The 17,503-nt window shown below is 41.7% G+C and overlaps 4 protein-coding genes and 1 long non-coding RNA gene across 7 annotated transcripts; 4 read left to right on the top strand and 1 right to left on the bottom strand.

Moving 5' to 3' along the window:
* The first annotated feature begins 995 nt into the window (after positions 1 to 995).
* Positions 996 to 5,476, top strand: LOC107040037. The gene is made up of 5 exons (XM_015259945.1): positions 996 to 1,529; positions 1,948 to 2,659; positions 2,809 to 3,056; positions 3,136 to 3,483; positions 4,316 to 5,476. Exons 1-5 carry the CDS (start codon positions 1,095 to 1,097, stop codon positions 4,958 to 4,960), a joined length of 2,388 nt encoding a protein of 795 aa, XP_015115431.1. The 5' UTR covers positions 996 to 1,094; the 3' UTR covers positions 4,961 to 5,476.
* LOC114841259 lies at positions 1,889 to 3,571 on the bottom strand. Its single transcript, XR_003783077.1, has 3 exons — positions 2,755 to 3,571; positions 2,251 to 2,681; positions 1,889 to 2,137 (listed from the first exon to the last, which is right to left on the bottom strand). It is a non-coding gene; the product is annotated as an uncharacterized LOC114841259 (long non-coding RNA).
* A 158-nt stretch (positions 5,477 to 5,634) lies between the features above and the next one.
* LOC107040041 lies at positions 5,635 to 10,100 on the top strand. The gene is made up of 3 exons (XM_015259959.2): positions 5,635 to 6,377; positions 7,012 to 8,235; positions 9,256 to 10,100. Exons 1-3 carry the CDS (start codon positions 5,940 to 5,942, stop codon positions 9,790 to 9,792), a joined length of 2,199 nt encoding a protein of 732 aa, XP_015115445.1. The 5' UTR covers positions 5,635 to 5,939; the 3' UTR covers positions 9,793 to 10,100.
* A 131-nt stretch (positions 10,101 to 10,231) lies between these two features.
* LOC107039426 lies at positions 10,232 to 14,596 on the top strand. 3 transcript variants are annotated; one of them, XM_015259035.1, is made up of 6 exons: positions 10,232 to 10,425; positions 10,480 to 10,953; positions 11,317 to 12,016; positions 12,418 to 12,725; positions 12,780 to 13,127; positions 13,591 to 14,596. In XM_015259035.1, the coding sequence occupies exons 2-6, from the start codon at positions 10,522 to 10,524 to the stop codon at positions 14,218 to 14,220; spliced, it is 2,418 nt and encodes an 805-aa protein (XP_015114521.1). In that variant the 5' UTR covers positions 10,232 to 10,425; positions 10,480 to 10,521; the 3' UTR covers positions 14,221 to 14,596. The 3 variants fall into 3 exon arrangements, with proteins under 3 accessions (XP_015114521.1, XP_015114514.1, XP_015114528.1); XM_015259028.1 differs by having other exon boundaries at positions 10,232 to 10,953; XM_015259042.1 differs by having other exon boundaries at positions 10,232 to 10,953; positions 13,603 to 14,596.
* Positions 14,597 to 14,647: 51 nt separating this feature from the next.
* LOC107039416 (centrobin) lies at positions 14,648 to 17,478 on the top strand. Its single transcript, XM_015259016.2, has 2 exons — positions 14,648 to 17,122; positions 17,227 to 17,478. Exons 1-2 carry the CDS (start codon positions 14,792 to 14,794, stop codon positions 17,455 to 17,457), a joined length of 2,562 nt encoding a protein of 853 aa, XP_015114502.1. The 5' UTR covers positions 14,648 to 14,791; the 3' UTR covers positions 17,458 to 17,478.
* The last annotated feature ends 25 nt before the right edge of the window (positions 17,479 to 17,503 follow it).

A 17,503-nucleotide genomic window follows, 5' to 3' on the forward strand; every position in this document is an offset into this window, starting at 1 on the left:
ATGTAATTACGAAAATTCCGCTATCTCCCTTAGATTCCAAAATATTCTTCAAAGACTCAACGGGGAGATAGTCGACTTAAACCGCTTTACCACTTCGCTACTGATTTAAAAAAAAGTCAAAAGTGCCCGTTTTACCCCGACCTCCCCTATTAATTTGAGATGTCTTTTTATTTTTTTATTCTTTTAACAATTCGGGAATCATGTAGGAAGTTTTTCGATTTTTCAAACATTTAATTGAAATTATGAATTGAAATGCACATGATGATAGAAAATTTCGAGGAATTAATTTGAAAATGCCACCGCTTATCTGCGTGTCTCTCTCAATCGAAATGTTCAATAGAAAAAGTTGTGTAGAGAGATGAAATTCTCCTGAAATAATTTCTATTGAACTATCATTTCAGTAGCGAAGTGGTAAAACGGTTTAAGTTGACTTATCTTCCAGTTGAATTTTTAAGGAATATTTCCGAATCTAAGGGAGCTAGCGAGATTTTTGTTATATCCTTTTTTGTAGAGCCGATCGAGGGCTACAACAAATGTAGTTACGAAAATTTCGTTATCTCCCTTAAACTCGGTAATATTCCTCAAAAACTCAACTCGGAGATAAGTCGACTTAAACCGGTTTACCACTTCACTACTGATTTCTTTGCGTCCGCGTACATCGAAATGAAAGCGAAGAATGAAGGAAAAGAAAATGAACTTTAAGAGTCGAGTTTTAAAATGAAATCAATGAGTGCAGAAATATAGAGAAAAAAAATATAGAGTGGAAAAATCGGCATTCACAACAACATTTGAAAAAGTTTTCAAGGATTGCAAAAGCATTCCGGATGTTGCGGAGATAAAAAAAAGCTCGTTATCTAACCGGTGACGTTGAAAAAAATATGCGGCAGATGCGCACATTGCGACTGCTCTATTTTGCGCACTACTGGCACTATCGCGCATGCGCATTGGAGCTAAACTGGGCCGCAGGGCACACATCGCGTCTCTGTGGCCACAGTCGTTGCGAGATACCATAAAGTCCGCCATTACACGAGTGTTGTGTTACTTTTCCGAAGAGTTGCGTGCTCTACATCAAGACTGAACAGAAACATTCGAAAATGTCCAATTACCAATCTGACAGCGCCGAGATGGGCGATCTGCCCGGATCGTCAGACACTGGTGAACCGGGTGAAATCATCACGGAGAATACATTGCTCTCTAAATCGAGGGAAAAATACCAAGCGATTTACAAGAAATTCACGAGCTGGAGGGAGACTAACAACAAGGGTCCGCTGTCACAGGAAGTTTTGTTGGATTTCTTCGTTGAACTCTCGGAGAAAATGAAACCGTCTTCCCTATGGTCGCACTACTCAATGTTGAAACATACCATAAACAGTAATGACAAGATTGACATCAGTTTCTACAAACAATTGAATGCTTTTTTGAAACTACAGTCGACTGGATTCAAAAGTAAACAGACCAAGGTTTTGACGCCTAACGACATTGAGAGATTTTTGAATGAAGCACCGGACAATCAGTTCTTAGCAACAAAGGTAATCGAAGATTACAACTGCAAATAAAAATTAATTGTTGACTCTTTGTTATTCACGTGATTTTTTCAATTATAAGAGAGGAAAAATAGCGCAATTACTGATTTTTTCTATAAAATAGTTTTTATTCAACATTTTCTATTAAAAAAATGCCCAGTAAAGCTGCAAAATTCCTCAGAATCGGCCAAAATTTAATAGAATTTTCAATAAAAGTCCAATAGAAATCCAGTCTGACTGAAATTTTTCTCGCGTAGAAACTAAAACTTGACACCAAGAAAAAAAAAGTATAGATCAATGCTTTACTTAGAAAATTGTGGTCTTGGGGCTTTTGAAGACTCCACGTGAGTGATGAAGGATCCCTCTTGAAAGCTCATTGAATTTTATTCCAACATCTTCCACATTACAACAATTTAATTTACAGGTTGCACTGATTTTTGGAATAATTGGAGCCTGTAGAAGACAAGAGCTCTGCAACGTAACAATGGATGACATAGAGGACGACGGTGTAATGGCCTTCGTGACAATTCCAAAAACCGAAAGCGATCCCGAGCGTTCATTCACCATTTGCGGGGAATTCTACAACATGTACAGGAAGTACTTGAAGCTACGACCTAGGAACGTGGATACCAAGAGATTCTTTGTTAATTATCAGAATGGCAAGTGCACACATCAAGTCATTGGGATCAACAAATTTGGCAGTATGCCAAGGACAATTGCTTCATACCTGAAATTGCCGAATCCAGAGAGCTACACAGGTCACAGCTTTCGTCGTACTTCAGCAACACTGCTCGCTGATTCTGGTGCAGATCTGGCCACCCTCAAACGCCACGGGGGATGGAAATCGAAGGTGGCAAGGCACTTCATCGAGTATTCCAAGGAGAAAAAACGAAAGATATGTCAGCAGATAACAGAGTCTGTTGTTTTGAGGCCATCAACATCTGCTTCCACATCGAAGGAAGAGCCTGAGGTGCCTAAGGCACCATCAGAACTGCCAGAGCAGTCGGCAGACACTGATGATCCACTGTTCGTCGACTGCAGTTTAAATATTAAAGAGGAGAACACCTCGATGGAAACAGCAGATGAAGTGACTGACCCAGAACCAGAATCAGAACCCAGCGAGCCTGCATCTGTTGGTATGACAATCCTGAGGCTCCACTGACAAAAAAAAAGATAATTTTTAAAAGAAGAAATTAATTGACTCAATTGTGCTCCTTCCTTCCAACTTTACCACGTGAAATCATTCATCTACTCTGGAATTAATTATTTTTCTTTTTGTCAACAGTCATGCAGTCAAATTCTCAGAGCAACTCGTCCCCGAAATCTCTGAAGGCGCCGAGCCAACCAGTTCGCCCCCAGTTGAGGAACATCGCTCCTGCACCTTCCTCTCAACAAAAGAATGCCTCTAAAACGCTGGTCCTGAAGACAATTCCACTGAAGATGAAGCAAGTTGCTCCTACGACTATAAAGATGTTACCGAGGCAACAGCCGGTTCGAGTGCCACAGAATGTCGTCCCCCAACAGCCGGCTGAGGTAAAAAATCATCGTCTCCAGTAGTAAAATGAACACTTTTGACTTTGTGACTCCATGAGAACATTCAATCTCTTTCCAGGTATGCCTGAGGTGGAACAGTTACCACAGCAACATGCAGACCAGTTTCCCATCCCTCCTGGACTCTGAGGAATTCGTCGATGTGACTCTCGCCTGCGAGGGCAAATCTGTCAAGTGCCACAAAATCATTCTCTCGTCGTGCAGTGATTACCTAGCTGCATTGTTACGTGAAAATCCCTGTCAACATCCAATTATTCTGATGAAGGATCTGAAGTTCTGGGAAGTCGAGGCATTAGTTAAATTCATGTATAAAGGGGAAGTGAACGTCGCTCATGACAAGTTGCCACAGCTTCTCAATGCAGCTGAGGCACTCCAGGTTAAAGGATTGGCTGGTCCCACTCCCCCACAGGTGAATAAAGTCATTTTAGTTTTAAGGCCTGTGTACTATCTTTCGAATGTTATCTGGATTTTTTTTCTTTCGTAATCCAAAATTATCAATTGGGTGGTACATCATGTGGAAATTCCCAAAAATTATGATAGAATGATGAAAAAAAATTGAAAAAATTCTGAACTTTTTCAAAGAGCGTTTTTAATTAAAATTCAGAATGAGTTGAAAAAAGTGGAAATTACAAATATCTGATTTGCTGTGGCAAATTATCTATTCGCTGTCTTTTTTCCATGGTGGATAACAAAACACTAACTGCTCATGGGAAGTGACAGCTAGGTATCTCAAGTTTCAAAACAGGGGTATGTAGCCATCTGCCATTTTTATGTGATAAAAGTGTGATTACAAAATTCTCCAAAATATTACAACTTTTTTCAAGGAGCCTTTTCCGTAATAAATGTCTCTGTGCAGTGTGGGAGATCTACGAAATCAGTCTTCTCCCTGCATGATATTGGGTGACAGGCCGCCATTTGTCACCGTAAATCAGATACATTTTTCAATTTCTTGTTATTCAACTTACTCTGAATATAAATTAAAAATTCTCTTTGAAAAAATAAAGAATTTTTTCCCCTTTTTTTTATTATTCATTCATAATTTTGCAAAACTTCTGCATCATGCAGGACTCAATTGACAATTTCAGATGGGCGAAAGATGAGAAAAAACATCGAGGTAACGTTCGAAAGATAGCACACCCGGGCCTGAATTCCTCTTTTTTATTCTTGAAATGATGCAATAAAAATGAATGATAATGAATGAATGAGTTAAATAATGTAAATAACAATTGTTTCCTTCGCAGGGTCAGAAGCCTCCAATGTTGATTCCCAAAGCGAGACTGCAGTCGTCAACCCCAACACCTCCAAAGCCTTCCGAGCCTAAAGAACAAAAAGCACCCACGAATTTCTCATCAAAAGCCCAATCTAGTCCGAAACGTGGTACGAAGCGTCCGATGGAGCCAAAAGACTCGAGGCCCTTCACAAAAATTCGTCTTCATCGTCCGAAGCCTTCTGCCCCCTCGCCTACGATAAAACTCGAGCCTCTGGACATCCCTTTGAGTGACGCCGACATCTTCCCAGAGACGAACGACGACAGTTCGACCACAAACTACGAGAACCTCATCACCATGCACGAGGCCGACGATCCTGGGGGAGAGGAACGCCCTGACTCTGCCGATGGTGACATACAATTTGATTTCCATGGCTCCGAGGACATCACTGACGCCGAGGAGCAGATGGAGTTCGTACCGACTGATTTTTTGGAACAGGAACATGATATTCTGGAGGAGGCAGATGGGGGAAGCAGCAGAAACAGTGTTGCCGAGGTCAGAGATGGAGATCCTGGGGCTGAAACACCTGATGATGAGGGGAAAGACGATGAAGGGGATGGAGATGGCGATGAGGACGGCGATGGAGATGAAGATACGAGTAAAAAGGATGAAACGTAGGAGGAGCAGAATTCGTAAAGATCCTCTCGTTTTTTTTTAACTCACGATGATTCAATATTTTTTGTTTTTTATGGAGCTACGAGAACTCTCTTCAGAGACTTCTGATTTTCTTCATTATTGAACATGTTTCGAAACACGTGGAGTCGAAAGTGCATTATTCCTCTAAGTATGTGAAATTTAACGAGTATTACACTCATTTCATCGACTGTTAAACGGTCTGATCAATGAGAGTTCTTCTATATTCTTGAGATCGAAGAGCAATGCATTTACAGAATACAGTCATGAGTAAACTATGTACTATCAAATTTTATATTACATAGGGTGTAATGAAAATATGTCGGAGATAATTGTTGATTAAAAATCTGTGTGACCTGTATTCAATCATGTGTTGATGTTGACGATACGTGGAGAATATATTGAGGGAATGAAAATGGATTGAAGAAAGTAAATACCTATGACAAAACTGTAATTTATTAAATTTATCTCATGAAATAAATGGCTATCAAACCTTGAAAATTGATGTTTTTTATTCGTTGAATATTTGTCAACTCGAGATGACAAAGGAAGAACTCAGCGGGGGCGTTTTATTTTTTTTACGCATTTTTATTTTATTTTTAAAATAACTGAGGTCCTCATTGTTGGCACCACTTCCACCCCCAATTCTCCTCCAACTTCAGAGTGCACGCATTTATTTACACATTTGGACCGCAATCTAAGAGATAAAACCGCAAGAAGAATAGTCCACCTCGTTGTACAGAATAATGCGTTGAGACTCTAAAATCAAGCGGAGAATTGTTTAAACTTGTGAGAGTGTAAAAAGCCTTTTGCATGGCTTAGAAAGTCGACTCAGTGTCTCTCATGTTCAACCCCTCATCAGTTCTCCTCCCTTTGAACCTAAGAAAGAGTTGTTCCAAATCTCAGAATTAGTAATTTTACTCTTCGTTCCTCCCAAAACAAGTTTAACAAAAAAAAACAAAAAATGTCAAACGAAGAGTCTGACAGCAGTGACATCGAGCAGCCGATGGAGCCTGATTTCCCTGAAGCGAGCGAGCATTCAGAGGGCCAGATGAACGAATTGCCTGACAAGTCGAGGGAGCAGTATCAAAACACTTACAGAAAGTTCATCGACTGGAAAGATATGAACCACAAGGACTCACTGGGCGAGGATGTAATGTTGGAGTATTTCAGGGAACTCGCCGACAAAGTCAAACCCCCCACCCTCTGGACCCAATTCTCCATGCTCAAACACACCATAAGCCTCTACGACAGAGTTGACATTACTAATTTCAAGAAACTGAGGAATTTTCTGAAGAAAAAATCCGTTGGATACCAGAGTAAAACGACTAAAGTTTTCACGTCCAAGGAGATTGAGAAATTCCTGAATGATGCCCCGGACAATCAGTATTTACCAGAAAAGGTTGAAAACATTTCCGTAGCGAAGTGGTCAAACGGTTTTTTTTTTGTTAAGCTTCCGAACCCCTTTCGGGCTCATTCAGCTACCAATAAATGTATTAGAAGTTATAATTACATAGTAGTAAAATATATAAATTGTAATAGTCCCTTAATGTTAGTTAATTAGTTAGTGTCTTTGTTAAACATATTTTATATCTGAATTGAACAATTTTTGAAGAATTTTGAAATAGCTTTAATGTCTTTTCTTCTGAGGGACTTCAGGATATCTTGAATATTCAGTGGTCTGGGGTGGCTCTTGCTGATCTCTTTGAGGAGTGTTTTTCTTTCTTCGACGTGTCAAAGAAAGAAAATAAGTCAATTTAATTTAGTTGAGTTTTCCAGAAATATTTACGCATTTAAGGGAAATAGCGAAATTCTCGTGATATCCTTTATTAAAGAGCGAATTGAGTGCTACTAAAAAGGTAAAGAGAAAAGTTTTGCTGTCTCCCTTAGATTTTAAGCTATTCATTGAGAGCTGGCCAATAGCCAAAATGGACTTAAACCGTTTGACCACTTCGCTACTGATTTGTCATGTGCAAAGAAATTGCAATCTTTTTCAGACTCGATTTTATAGACTTGATTCCCTAATTTGTTTACAGGTGACTTTGATATTTGGAATAATTGGAGCTTGCAAGAACCAAGAGCTCGTCAATCTAACTGTTGACGATATCGAGGACGATGGGACTATGGCACTCGTCAAGATCCCCAAGAACGAGAACAATGCTGCACGTTCATTCACAGTCTGTGGTGAATTCTACAAGATGTACAAGAAGTACGCAGTTCTGCGACCCAAGAAGGTTGACTACAAGAGATTCTTCTTGAACTATCGATATGGAAAGTGCTTCAACCAGGCGATTGGTCACAACAAATTCAACCTCATGCCGAAGCAAATTGCTGCATTCTTGAATCTGCCGAATCCCGACGAATACAAAGCCAACAGCTTTCGCAGGACTTCAGCAATGTTGCTTGCGCACTCTGGAGCTGATGTTAAAACTATTCAACGTCACGGGGGGTGGACCCCCAAGATCGCAAAGGACGTTATTGCGGAGACGAAGCGAAAGCAGATTGAATTATCAACGAAAATAACAGACTCTGTCTTTCTTAAACCGTCGACTAGCTCCAGTTCCACCACGAATTTCGAGGGGGAAGGGTCGTCGGAGGGGTCAAGCGCAGCAGCAGAAACGAAACGAGGGGAGGATCCATTGTTCATTGACTGCAGCTCTGATACAGAGGAGGAAGAGTCGTCAACCGCCCCAGGACCTGATAATTCACAAGACACAGTATTCGAGAAGACAATTGCACCTCCTGTCGTCAATCCAACCCCTCCAAGTGCATCATCATCAAAAGCAACAAATAAGGCTGCAGTTCACTCGCAATTCCCACCGACAGTTCAGCAGAAAAGACCTGGTCTGAGGACAATCCCCCAGAAGCTTCCAGAACGACCTCAAAAGGTCGTCCCACAAGAATCCTCAGAGGTCTGCCTGCGTTGGGGCCACTACCACATGAACATGCAGACCAGCTTCCCCTCCCTACTCAACTCCGAGGAGTTTGTCGACGTGACCCTTGCATGCGAGGGAAAGTCCATCAAGTGCCACAAAGTCATCCTCTCTTCCTGCAGTGATTATCTAGCCACCTTACTCCGTGAAAATCCATGCCAGCATCCTATAATTCTGATGAAGGACCTGAAGTTTTGGGAAATTGAGGCCCTCGTCAGATTCATGTACAAGGGGGAAGTCAATATTTCTCACGACAAGTTGGCAGAGCTCCTCAACGCTGCTGATGCACTGCAGATCAAGGGATTGGTTAATTCTGACCCTGCAGAGGTTGGTGAACAAGTCCTCGAGCACACCTTTCGAGATGAACAGTACTATTTTAATCCAGTCCAATTAGAATTCAGTAGCGAAGTGGTAAAACGGTACAAGTCAATTTTGAATATTGACCAGTTTTCAATGAATATCTCGGAGTCTAAGGGAGATAGCTCAATTTTTGTTATAACCTTTTTTGTAGAGCCAATTGAGAGCTACAACAAATGTAATCACGAAAATTTCGCTATCTCCCTTAGATTCGGAGCTATCCCTCAAAAACTCAATTGGGAGATGAGTCGACTTAAGGGGAGACTACCGTGAGTTTTAAAAGTCGTGGGTTATTGGAGTGAGACTTTTCATACGTTGAAGATCGATTATATAGATCTGAAAATGAATAATTAGCGCAAAAAAAAATTTTTTGTTGTTCGTTTGCCCGAAAACGCTTAAAATGCCAAAAACAGTCCAGGACCTCCAATTTTTGAGCTACGAATGATTTTTTTTCAAAATTCTCGGAAAAATATGTGGAATAACAATTACGAGCTATTTTTTTTTAATTCACCTCTTACATGGCTAAATTTGCTTTTTTGTATTTTTTTACACAAAAAGTGAATTTTTTTTATATGGAAAAAAAACTAAATCAGCTATGTAGGAGTCGAATTCCAAAAAACTGGCTCGTAATTGTTGCTCCACACATATTTCCGAAAATAAAAAAAATAAATTTTTTTTGTAGCTCAAAAATTGGAGGCCCTGGACTTTTTTTTAGCATTTTAAGCGCTTTCGGACAAACGAACAATAAAAAAATTTTTTTTTGCACTAATGACTCGTTTTCAGATCTATATAATCGATCTTCAACGTATGAAAAGTCTCACTCCAATAACCCACGACTTTTAAAACTCACAGTAGTCTCCCCTTGAACCGTTTTACCACTTCGCTACTGAATTGTTACATTACCACAAAAATTGGAAGAATCTTCGATTATAAATAACTCAAAGAAATCTGTAACCACTTGAAAATAGTGAATTGGTGTTGTTTTTACAGATGCAGAACCCTTCGGTGTCAACCCCACAGCCGTCAGTCCCTAGATGCTCTCCCGCAACTGCTCAAAAATCATCAGAACCGTCAAAACTGCCGACTAATCAAAAACGCGGTACAAAACGTGTGATGGAGTCGAACGAATTGAAACGAATGAAGTGTAAGTCACCGCGGCAGGGGCCAGAGACACCTCCCCCACGTGCACTGCCTCCAGAGATAAAGCTGGAGTCCCTGGACATCTCCTTGCCCGACGTAGACATTCTGCTGCCTAACAACGACGACAGTTCAACCTCGAATTACGAAAATCTCATGGCTGGGAACGAGGATGATCCAGGGGGGGAGGAATCCCTGGACAGTGACATGCAATTCGATTTTCATGGGTCTGAGAACATGGCTGATGTCCACATGGATCTGGAGCTGACGGAATTCCTCGGAGAGGAACACGATGAAGAGGTTGACGACGATAATGGCGAAGGGATATCTGAGGATGACCCTGGAGATGATGAGGACGACGAGGTTTGGATCGTCGAAGATGAAACGTAAAAGAGAGTCGCTTCACCTTTCGCCAATGACGAAAGAAATTTATTAATCGTTGGATATCAAAATTTAATGAAAAACATTAGTCACGTATTTTGTTATTTCGATAAATCATTCAATCGAAATGGAGAACCAGTGATTTTTCAAAATAAAATAATGCGTATAATAAAATAGAGGATGCGATTCATCAAGAGTTTTCAAACAGCTAAAAATAATCATTAGAAGTTACTATAATTATCTCCCATTCAATTTTCTATGGACCATGTGTAATTTTTTATTTACTCTGAGATAATAAAAATGCTTATAAAACGTCATCAGAAATTTGAATTCAATCTGTTTTTTTAAATACTTCGGGTTTGGTGTGAAGTTGGCTCTGAAGTGCGTTGTGATGTTGGCTGGAGTGTCTGTAGTTGCTAAGTATTCCGTTTTACAACCGCAGCGCTCGTTCCAGTTTAATTGCAATCCGATATCGTTTATGACTTTTTCACACGGTTTTTACTACTTTTGAGCAAGTGCGATAGCCGAAAAGATTATTTTCGAGAAATAGAGGAGTGGTCCGTGCTTTGGAGTTTCGTTTCTCCTTGAAGAGTGGATATTGGGCGTTGAGTTTCGAATTTCTCCAGGGGAGTAACCTCCAAGGTAACTTCCGCTCGCCCAGAATAGTTTTTTTTTATCTTGAAAGAGTACTTCAAGCTCCAGTTCTCCTGAGGAATATTCGTTGAGAGAGACTTGACGATGTCGAACGAGGGGTCTGATAGCAGTGATGTCGAGCAACCGACAGACCTGGACACCAGCGAAGGCAGTGAGCTTCCCTCCGAGAGTCCATTGCTCATGAAATCGAGGGAACAGTATCAAACACTCTACCGAAAATTCATGGAATGGAAGGAGGCAAATAACAAGGAATCACTTACTGAGGATGTCTTCATGGATTACTTCACCGATTTGGCTGAGAAAATGAAGCCATCGACACTGTGGTCCCAGTACTCCATGCTCAAAGCTACAATGTTTGCTAATGAGAAAGTTAACATAAATAATTTTCACAGATTGAGAAGTTTCTTGAGGACGAAGTCAATTGGATATAAAAGCAAAACCAGCCACGGATTCACGTCCAGGGAAATTGAAACCTTTTTGAAGGATGCCCCTGATAGTCAGTATTTGGCAGAAAAGGTACGACAATTTGTAAATTTGCCGTATTTATTTCTCCTCTTGCAGCATACTAGGGGAGGGTAGGGTAAAATGGACACTTTTGACTTTTTTTTAAATATTCATAACTCAGAAATAGATTGATCAATTGAGCTCGGTCTAAGCTCGTCACAAAGGGGAATCATTGTTTTTCAATTGAAAAATAAAATTATTCCATTTCATGAACAATTCAACACGTCGTGAATATTTCAAAAAAGTCAAGTGTCCGTTTTACCTTACCCTCCCTTATTATTTTCTGATTGATAATTAACTCGTATGCAGTAATTTACTTGATTGTATGAAATGTGAGCAAATAATTAATTTTTCACCCATCAATATTTCTCGCAGGTTTCTTTAATTTTTGGAATCCTCGGTGCATGCAGAAGCCACGAACTCGTTCACATAACTGTCGACAACATCGAGGATGATGGGATAATGGCACTAGTTACAATTCCAAAAAGCGATAGCGATCCCGAACGTTCGTTCACAATTTGCGGTGAATTTTACCAAGTGTACAAGAGATACGCACTGCTGCGACCGAAAAAAACAGACTGTCGAAGATTTTTCTTGAGTTATCGCGGTGGAAGGTGTGTAAACCAGGTCATTGGTCTCCACAAATTCGGTGGTATGCCGAGACAAATCGCAACTTTCCTGAATTTACCAGATCCCGATGGTTACACGGGCCACAGTTTCCGAAGGACTTCGGCAACTCTTCTTGCTGCGTCAGGAACTGATTACAAGACCCTGCAGAGTCATGTGGGCTGGAACTCGAAGATTGCCAGGGACATCGCCGAGGGGAAGAGGAGAAATCAAATTCGTTTGGCCAAACGGATAACAGAATCAGTGTTTTTGAAACCCTCGACATCCAAGTCGAACGACAATTCTGAGAGTCGAGCACCTGTTGAACAAGTGACCGCTGTCCCAGAACAGATACAGAGTATCGATGATCCGCTGTTTATTGACTGCAACACCACTATCAAGGAGGAGGTCTCGGAGGAGATTATTGAACCTGAAGAATTGCCACCACTAGTTACTGTTCCTCCATCTGGTGAATAATTATTTTTCTTGGAATGTAGAGAACAACATACAGACAATATTCTCAAAAAATCCTCAATTAAATCTACAGGGGAGGTTGGGATAAACCGGACACTTGAATTTTTAAAAATGTAAATGAGGGGTTGAAATGTTGATAAAATTTAATATTTTTTTTTCACTACAAAGAATTCTTTCCCTTTGTGACGAGCCTAAACTGAGCTCAATTGATCAAGTTGTTCCTGAGTTGTGAATAATTAAAAAAAGTCTAAAGTGTCCGTTTCAGCCCACCCTCCTCTAGTACTGTCAAAATTTCTCTCAACATTTTCACAAAGTACAGTATTGTAAATTTGGCGCAGTAAAATTAACAGTCAAAGAAGTAATTATCAGATTGAGATATTTATTTTTTATTTGCAGCTCCCAAGCTTAAGGTCGTCAGCAAACTACCAGGGAAGCCAGTGGTAGTTCAGCCAGCTCCTCAGCCAGTTGTCAGCCAGCCGATAAAGATTGCACCCAAGCCTGTAATTCGTATCCAGCCGAAGATTTTGCCTGCACCTCCTCCCCCGCAAAACATTAAACCGAAAAAGATTCTGCCTGGACCGCCTCCCCTCCAGAATGTTTCGACAAAGCGTCTGGTGGTGAAGACAATCTCAGTGCAAAGACCACCAGTGCCACAACCATCTTTGAACCCCCATCACAAGCCAACACCCCACCGCTCCCCAGAGGTAAGATAAAAAAAAAAAAAAGCGAAGAATTTTCTCTAACAAAAGTGTGTCTAGGTCTGCTTGAGATGGGGCTTTCACCACAACAACATGCAGACCAGCTTCCCATCCTTCCTCAACTCTGAGGAGTTCGTCGACGTGACTCTCGCCTGCGAGGGAAAGTCTGTCAAGTGTCACAAAGTCATTCTGTCCTCCTGCAGCGATTACCTAGCAGCATTACTTCGTGAAAACCCCTGTCAGCATCCAATAATCCTCATGAAGGATCTGAAATTTTGGGAAGTTGAGGCTCTCGTTAGGTTCATGTACAAAGGGGAAGTCAATATTTCTCACGACAAGTTGCCACAGCTTCTCAAAGCAGCTGATGCACTCCAGGTCAAGGGACTGGTCAATTTCACTCCTGCACAGGTTAGTGGAAGTAATCAAAGGTTTTGTTTATTTTTATTTTCCTTTGGATAACAGAATTCAGGAGCGAAGTGGTAAAACGGTAAAGTCAATTTTGGGGATTGACCATTGATTGAGTTTTCAATGAATATCTCGGAATCTAAGGGAGATGGCAAAATTTTTGTTATAACCTTTTTTGTAGAGCTGATTGAGAGCTACAACAAATGTCATTACGAAAATTTCGCTATCTCCCTCAGATTCTGAAATATTCATCAAAAACTCAACTGGGAGATGAGTCGACGTGACTCGTTTTACCATTTCGCTACTGAATTGTTTTGACTGTTACTGTTCCCATTAAAAGATGAAAAAAGACATGAATAAAAAACTCCCGTAAAATATTAAGAGATTACTACGAAATTATCACAAAATTGTCATTTTATTCCCTTGGTTTTCTTGACAAAACTCACAAATGTTTGCCAATTTGAAGTTTTCATTGCAGAGTAAGAAGCCAATGCCAGTGACTCCACAGGTGATACGTCAATCTCCACGATCGGTTGGAAATCCCGCAAAGTCTACAGAGATGAAAACCCAGCATCAAGCTCCCAAACCCACGACGAATGTCTCGAATGTGTCAGCGATTCATTCTGCGTCAATCCTGAGACGAGGTATTAAGCGTCCGTTGCAGGTGAAGAAGCAATCAATCGTCTCGAAATATCGTCGGCCTCGTCCAAAGACTCCGCCACCAGTCGCAGAATTATCACCCGAGATAAAGGAGGAAACCCTGGACATACCCCTGGGGGATTCCGACATTTTTCCGGAGACTGAACATTATGAGAATCTCATAATGTTGAATGAGGATAGCCCTCCGGAGGAAAAACCACCTGAACCCCCTGGCGATGGCCTAATGGTATCTCCTCATAACTCTGAAGACATTTCTGACGTTCAGGAGCAAATGGACATGCTGACGGATTTTTTACAACAGGAAAACAGTTTTCTAGAGAAGATGGATGCTGTGGACGATTGTAGTGGACAACCCCCTGGGAGTGAGATCCAATATCACGGGGAACCGGGTGAATTGGATGAAACGGATGGGACATTTAAGCAGAGAACCACTTGATGGAAAGAACATGATACACGACCTAAATATAAATTTTGATAAGGGTAGTTTCGATTGCTAATGAATCGAAAAAACTGAAGAACATGTCTAACAATCGAAAAAAAGTGTCGAGAGAAGTTAAACTGACCGTCTTCCATCGTCAATACCTCCTGACCAAATGATTCAATTGAAATGAGTCACATCTCATTGTAAACTTGAAAAAAATGCCTTGAAGTTGACAAAAAAATCGAAATTTTTCACTCTGCGGTTCCTGAGTTATTGACGATGGAGAGCGGTCCCTTCAACTGATTCCTCTGTATGCATCTAAAATATCAAAAGAACGAGAAACGAATGTCATTTATTTCACGATTAATAAATAATAATTTTTTTTGAAAAAGTGGCTTTAACCCCTCATTGTTGGCACCACTTGTCCGGCGCACGCATCCCCACTGCCGAGTGTTTACGTTTTCGTTCCCAACCAAACAAACGGTTCCTCAGTTTTCCAAAATCATGTGTTAAAAGTACAAAGTTCTGCGATAAATCCGCAACAATGTAAATACTAATATTAATTAATCTATTTACAATATTTATTATGAGTGAATCGGACGATACGGATATTCTCCTGCTGATTCCCCCCGACCTGTTCGCCGTGGCATCCTCAGGATCAGAAGAGAGTTTGGCCAACGGTTGTTGCTCAACCGGGAGTCAAGTGGTTTCAGGTCTCCTCGAGCAAGTGCAATCACTCGAGAGTCGTTTCAAGGGTCTAGAGTCGAAGGAAATCCCCTTCAAGACCCCTCCCATGCCGCACAAGGTTGATTTATTGACGCCCGACACTTTTAACTCGTCCAAGCTCTTCAAGAGTCCCCCCTCGGCCATCAAAAAATTTCACTCCAAACCGCACAACCACTCATCTCCCCTCAGATACGTTCCAACCACAACTTCCAGTAATGATCCCCGGGAGAAACGACATCCTGACATGTTTCCAAAGTACTACACTCGCTCCTCCACAACCTCCGAGCTCAGTAACCTCCACCTCACCGACCCCTTCTCCCCCACAAACTTTAAATCAAATAATTCGTACGACACAAACTCTCTTCTCCCAGCGTTGGACCTAAAAACCGAGGCCAAAGACTTGAATTTTCCCCGGCAAAACACCACGAGAACAGATCCCCTGGGGACGAGTGAATTCTCACAGCTACTGAACAACAGCTCTGGGAATTCACTCCTCGACCGAATGACTGACAGAAAATCCCCGAAAAAGGATCAATTCGCGAAGACGATCCGCGACATATCAAAAATCCACGAAAACTACTCGAAACTGTCGACACCGAGTGAAGCAAACACTGTCAACTCCAGAAACTACAATTTCCCGATAAACTCCGAGTACAATAGATCACTTAGCGACGATAAGAGGGCAGAAGTGGGAGTAAACACGGACTCGACGGATTTTAAAACCCAGAGGTTACTGTCGTTGACCGACTTTTGGGAGCCAGACTCATCCAAGAGTGAAGTTGAAAAATTGAGGATTAAAATTGAGGAGGAAAAATTCAGGAGGGAGCACTGCGAGAAGACAATTCAGGAGCTGCAGAAGAGGCTGTTGGAGCAGCAGGAGAGGGTTGCAGTTGCCATTGGAATCGACAAGGAGAAGAACAGTATTATCCATCAGTACCAATCGATAACCCAGAAATTGAAAAATCAGTTTCAAACTCTCCAGTCGAGCCAGAGGAAGTTGGAGGAGAGCTCAGCGCAATCGAGGGCAAGCCACCAGGTGGAGGTGGAGAGTTTGAGGAACGAAATAAAGCAATTAGGGGAGGAATTGTCGACGTGTCGATCATTGTCCCAAGAGTATCGGGATAAAGTTGATGCGGGAGTGGAGGAGAAACTTCAGTTACTGGCGACCCACGCCAACGAATTGGAGAGCTATAAATCGTTTGTTAAAACGTCGGAGGAGAGGTACGAGAGACTGAAGAGTGATTATGATAAATTAGTGGAGAAGAATAAGGCGGCGGAGGAGGCGTCGTCGGTGGCACAGCAGGATCTCTACCGGGAGAGGTTGAAGGCTGGGGAAATTAGGAGTGAAATGGCTTTGATTCACAAGGCCCTGGACACTTGCGAGGCAGAACTCACGGTTCTGCGTCAGGAGAAGGAGAATCTGCAGCTGAAGCTCAAAGAGGAGGAGAAGAGACGTGCAATTCTAGAGGGAAAGAGGAATAATATTCTGGAGGAGTTGAATGCTGCGAGGAAGTCCGAGGAAATGAGGAGGGAGGAGGCCCAGAGACTCGTCGAGCAGCAGGAGCAGATGCGGGGAGAGCTCAGGGAAATTTATCAGAATCAGGTGGACGACGTCGTCAAGGTGAAGGTGAAGGAGTTTCAGGCGCACTTGGATTCCGCTGAAGCCTCATTCAAGGCTGAACTCGAGGTGAAGCAGAGGGCAATTGCGGAGTGCGCAGCTGGAAAAATAAAAACCATCATCGATAAGCATCGACTTGAGATTAATCTGCTGGAGGAGAAGCACAAAGAGGAGAAGAGGCTTTATGAACTGAGGCTCTCTCAGAATGTCAAGAAGTCAAACTTCTTGGAGGCCAAGTTGAATGCCCAGCAGGCAGCCAAGTCCAGAATTGCCGAGCAGTTGCATTCACTGATGGAGAAGCAGTGGAAGCAGGCAGTGCAGATTATTTCCTCCGGCAATGACGCTAGTTTTGGTAATTCTGATACTTCGAGGGAAATTAGGAGTTTAATGAAGGCCAACGATTTTGATGATGCCGGGGGCATGGAGCCAGTCAAGCTCGGAGTTTCAGCGAATAAAAACTTTTTTTATTCACATCAGGAGCACGACGAGAGTCTCATTGCCTTCACGAATAATGATGAGTCGAGGGAGAAAATCAGAGACTCCAAGGATGATTTGAAAAAGTACATTAAAATGGTAAAAATTAAGTTCTCACTGTTGTTAAGTTTATTGTTGCAGTATGTTCAGATTTTGCGAAACTCGTTCTGTTCATTCGTGATAACTACTGTGTATATTTATAGATCCTCCAAATGCAAGAGTCGAAGAGTTTCTCAGGGACAAACGGCGAGAATGAGTCATCGGTTTCATCGTCTGAATGCAGACAAGTACCACGAAAATACTATACGAAAGCGGATGCTGCCTCCACCAGTGAGAAAACAGTAACTTGGCAGCAGGCAGAGCCTTCGACGGTTTATAATGCAGTATCAATGACACAAGTCGATAATAAACCATCGAAACCACCATGGAAGTGATTTGTTTCTCCTCAAAATACTATTGAATGAATATTTTCATTGTTTT

This window comes from Diachasma alloeum, unplaced genomic scaffold, assembly GCF_001412515.2.
Source record: "Diachasma alloeum isolate Michigan unplaced genomic scaffold, Dall2.0 Dall_scaffold_00178, whole genome shotgun sequence".
In the NCBI taxonomy this organism is placed as follows: domain Eukaryota; kingdom Metazoa; phylum Arthropoda; class Insecta; order Hymenoptera; family Braconidae; genus Diachasma; species Diachasma alloeum.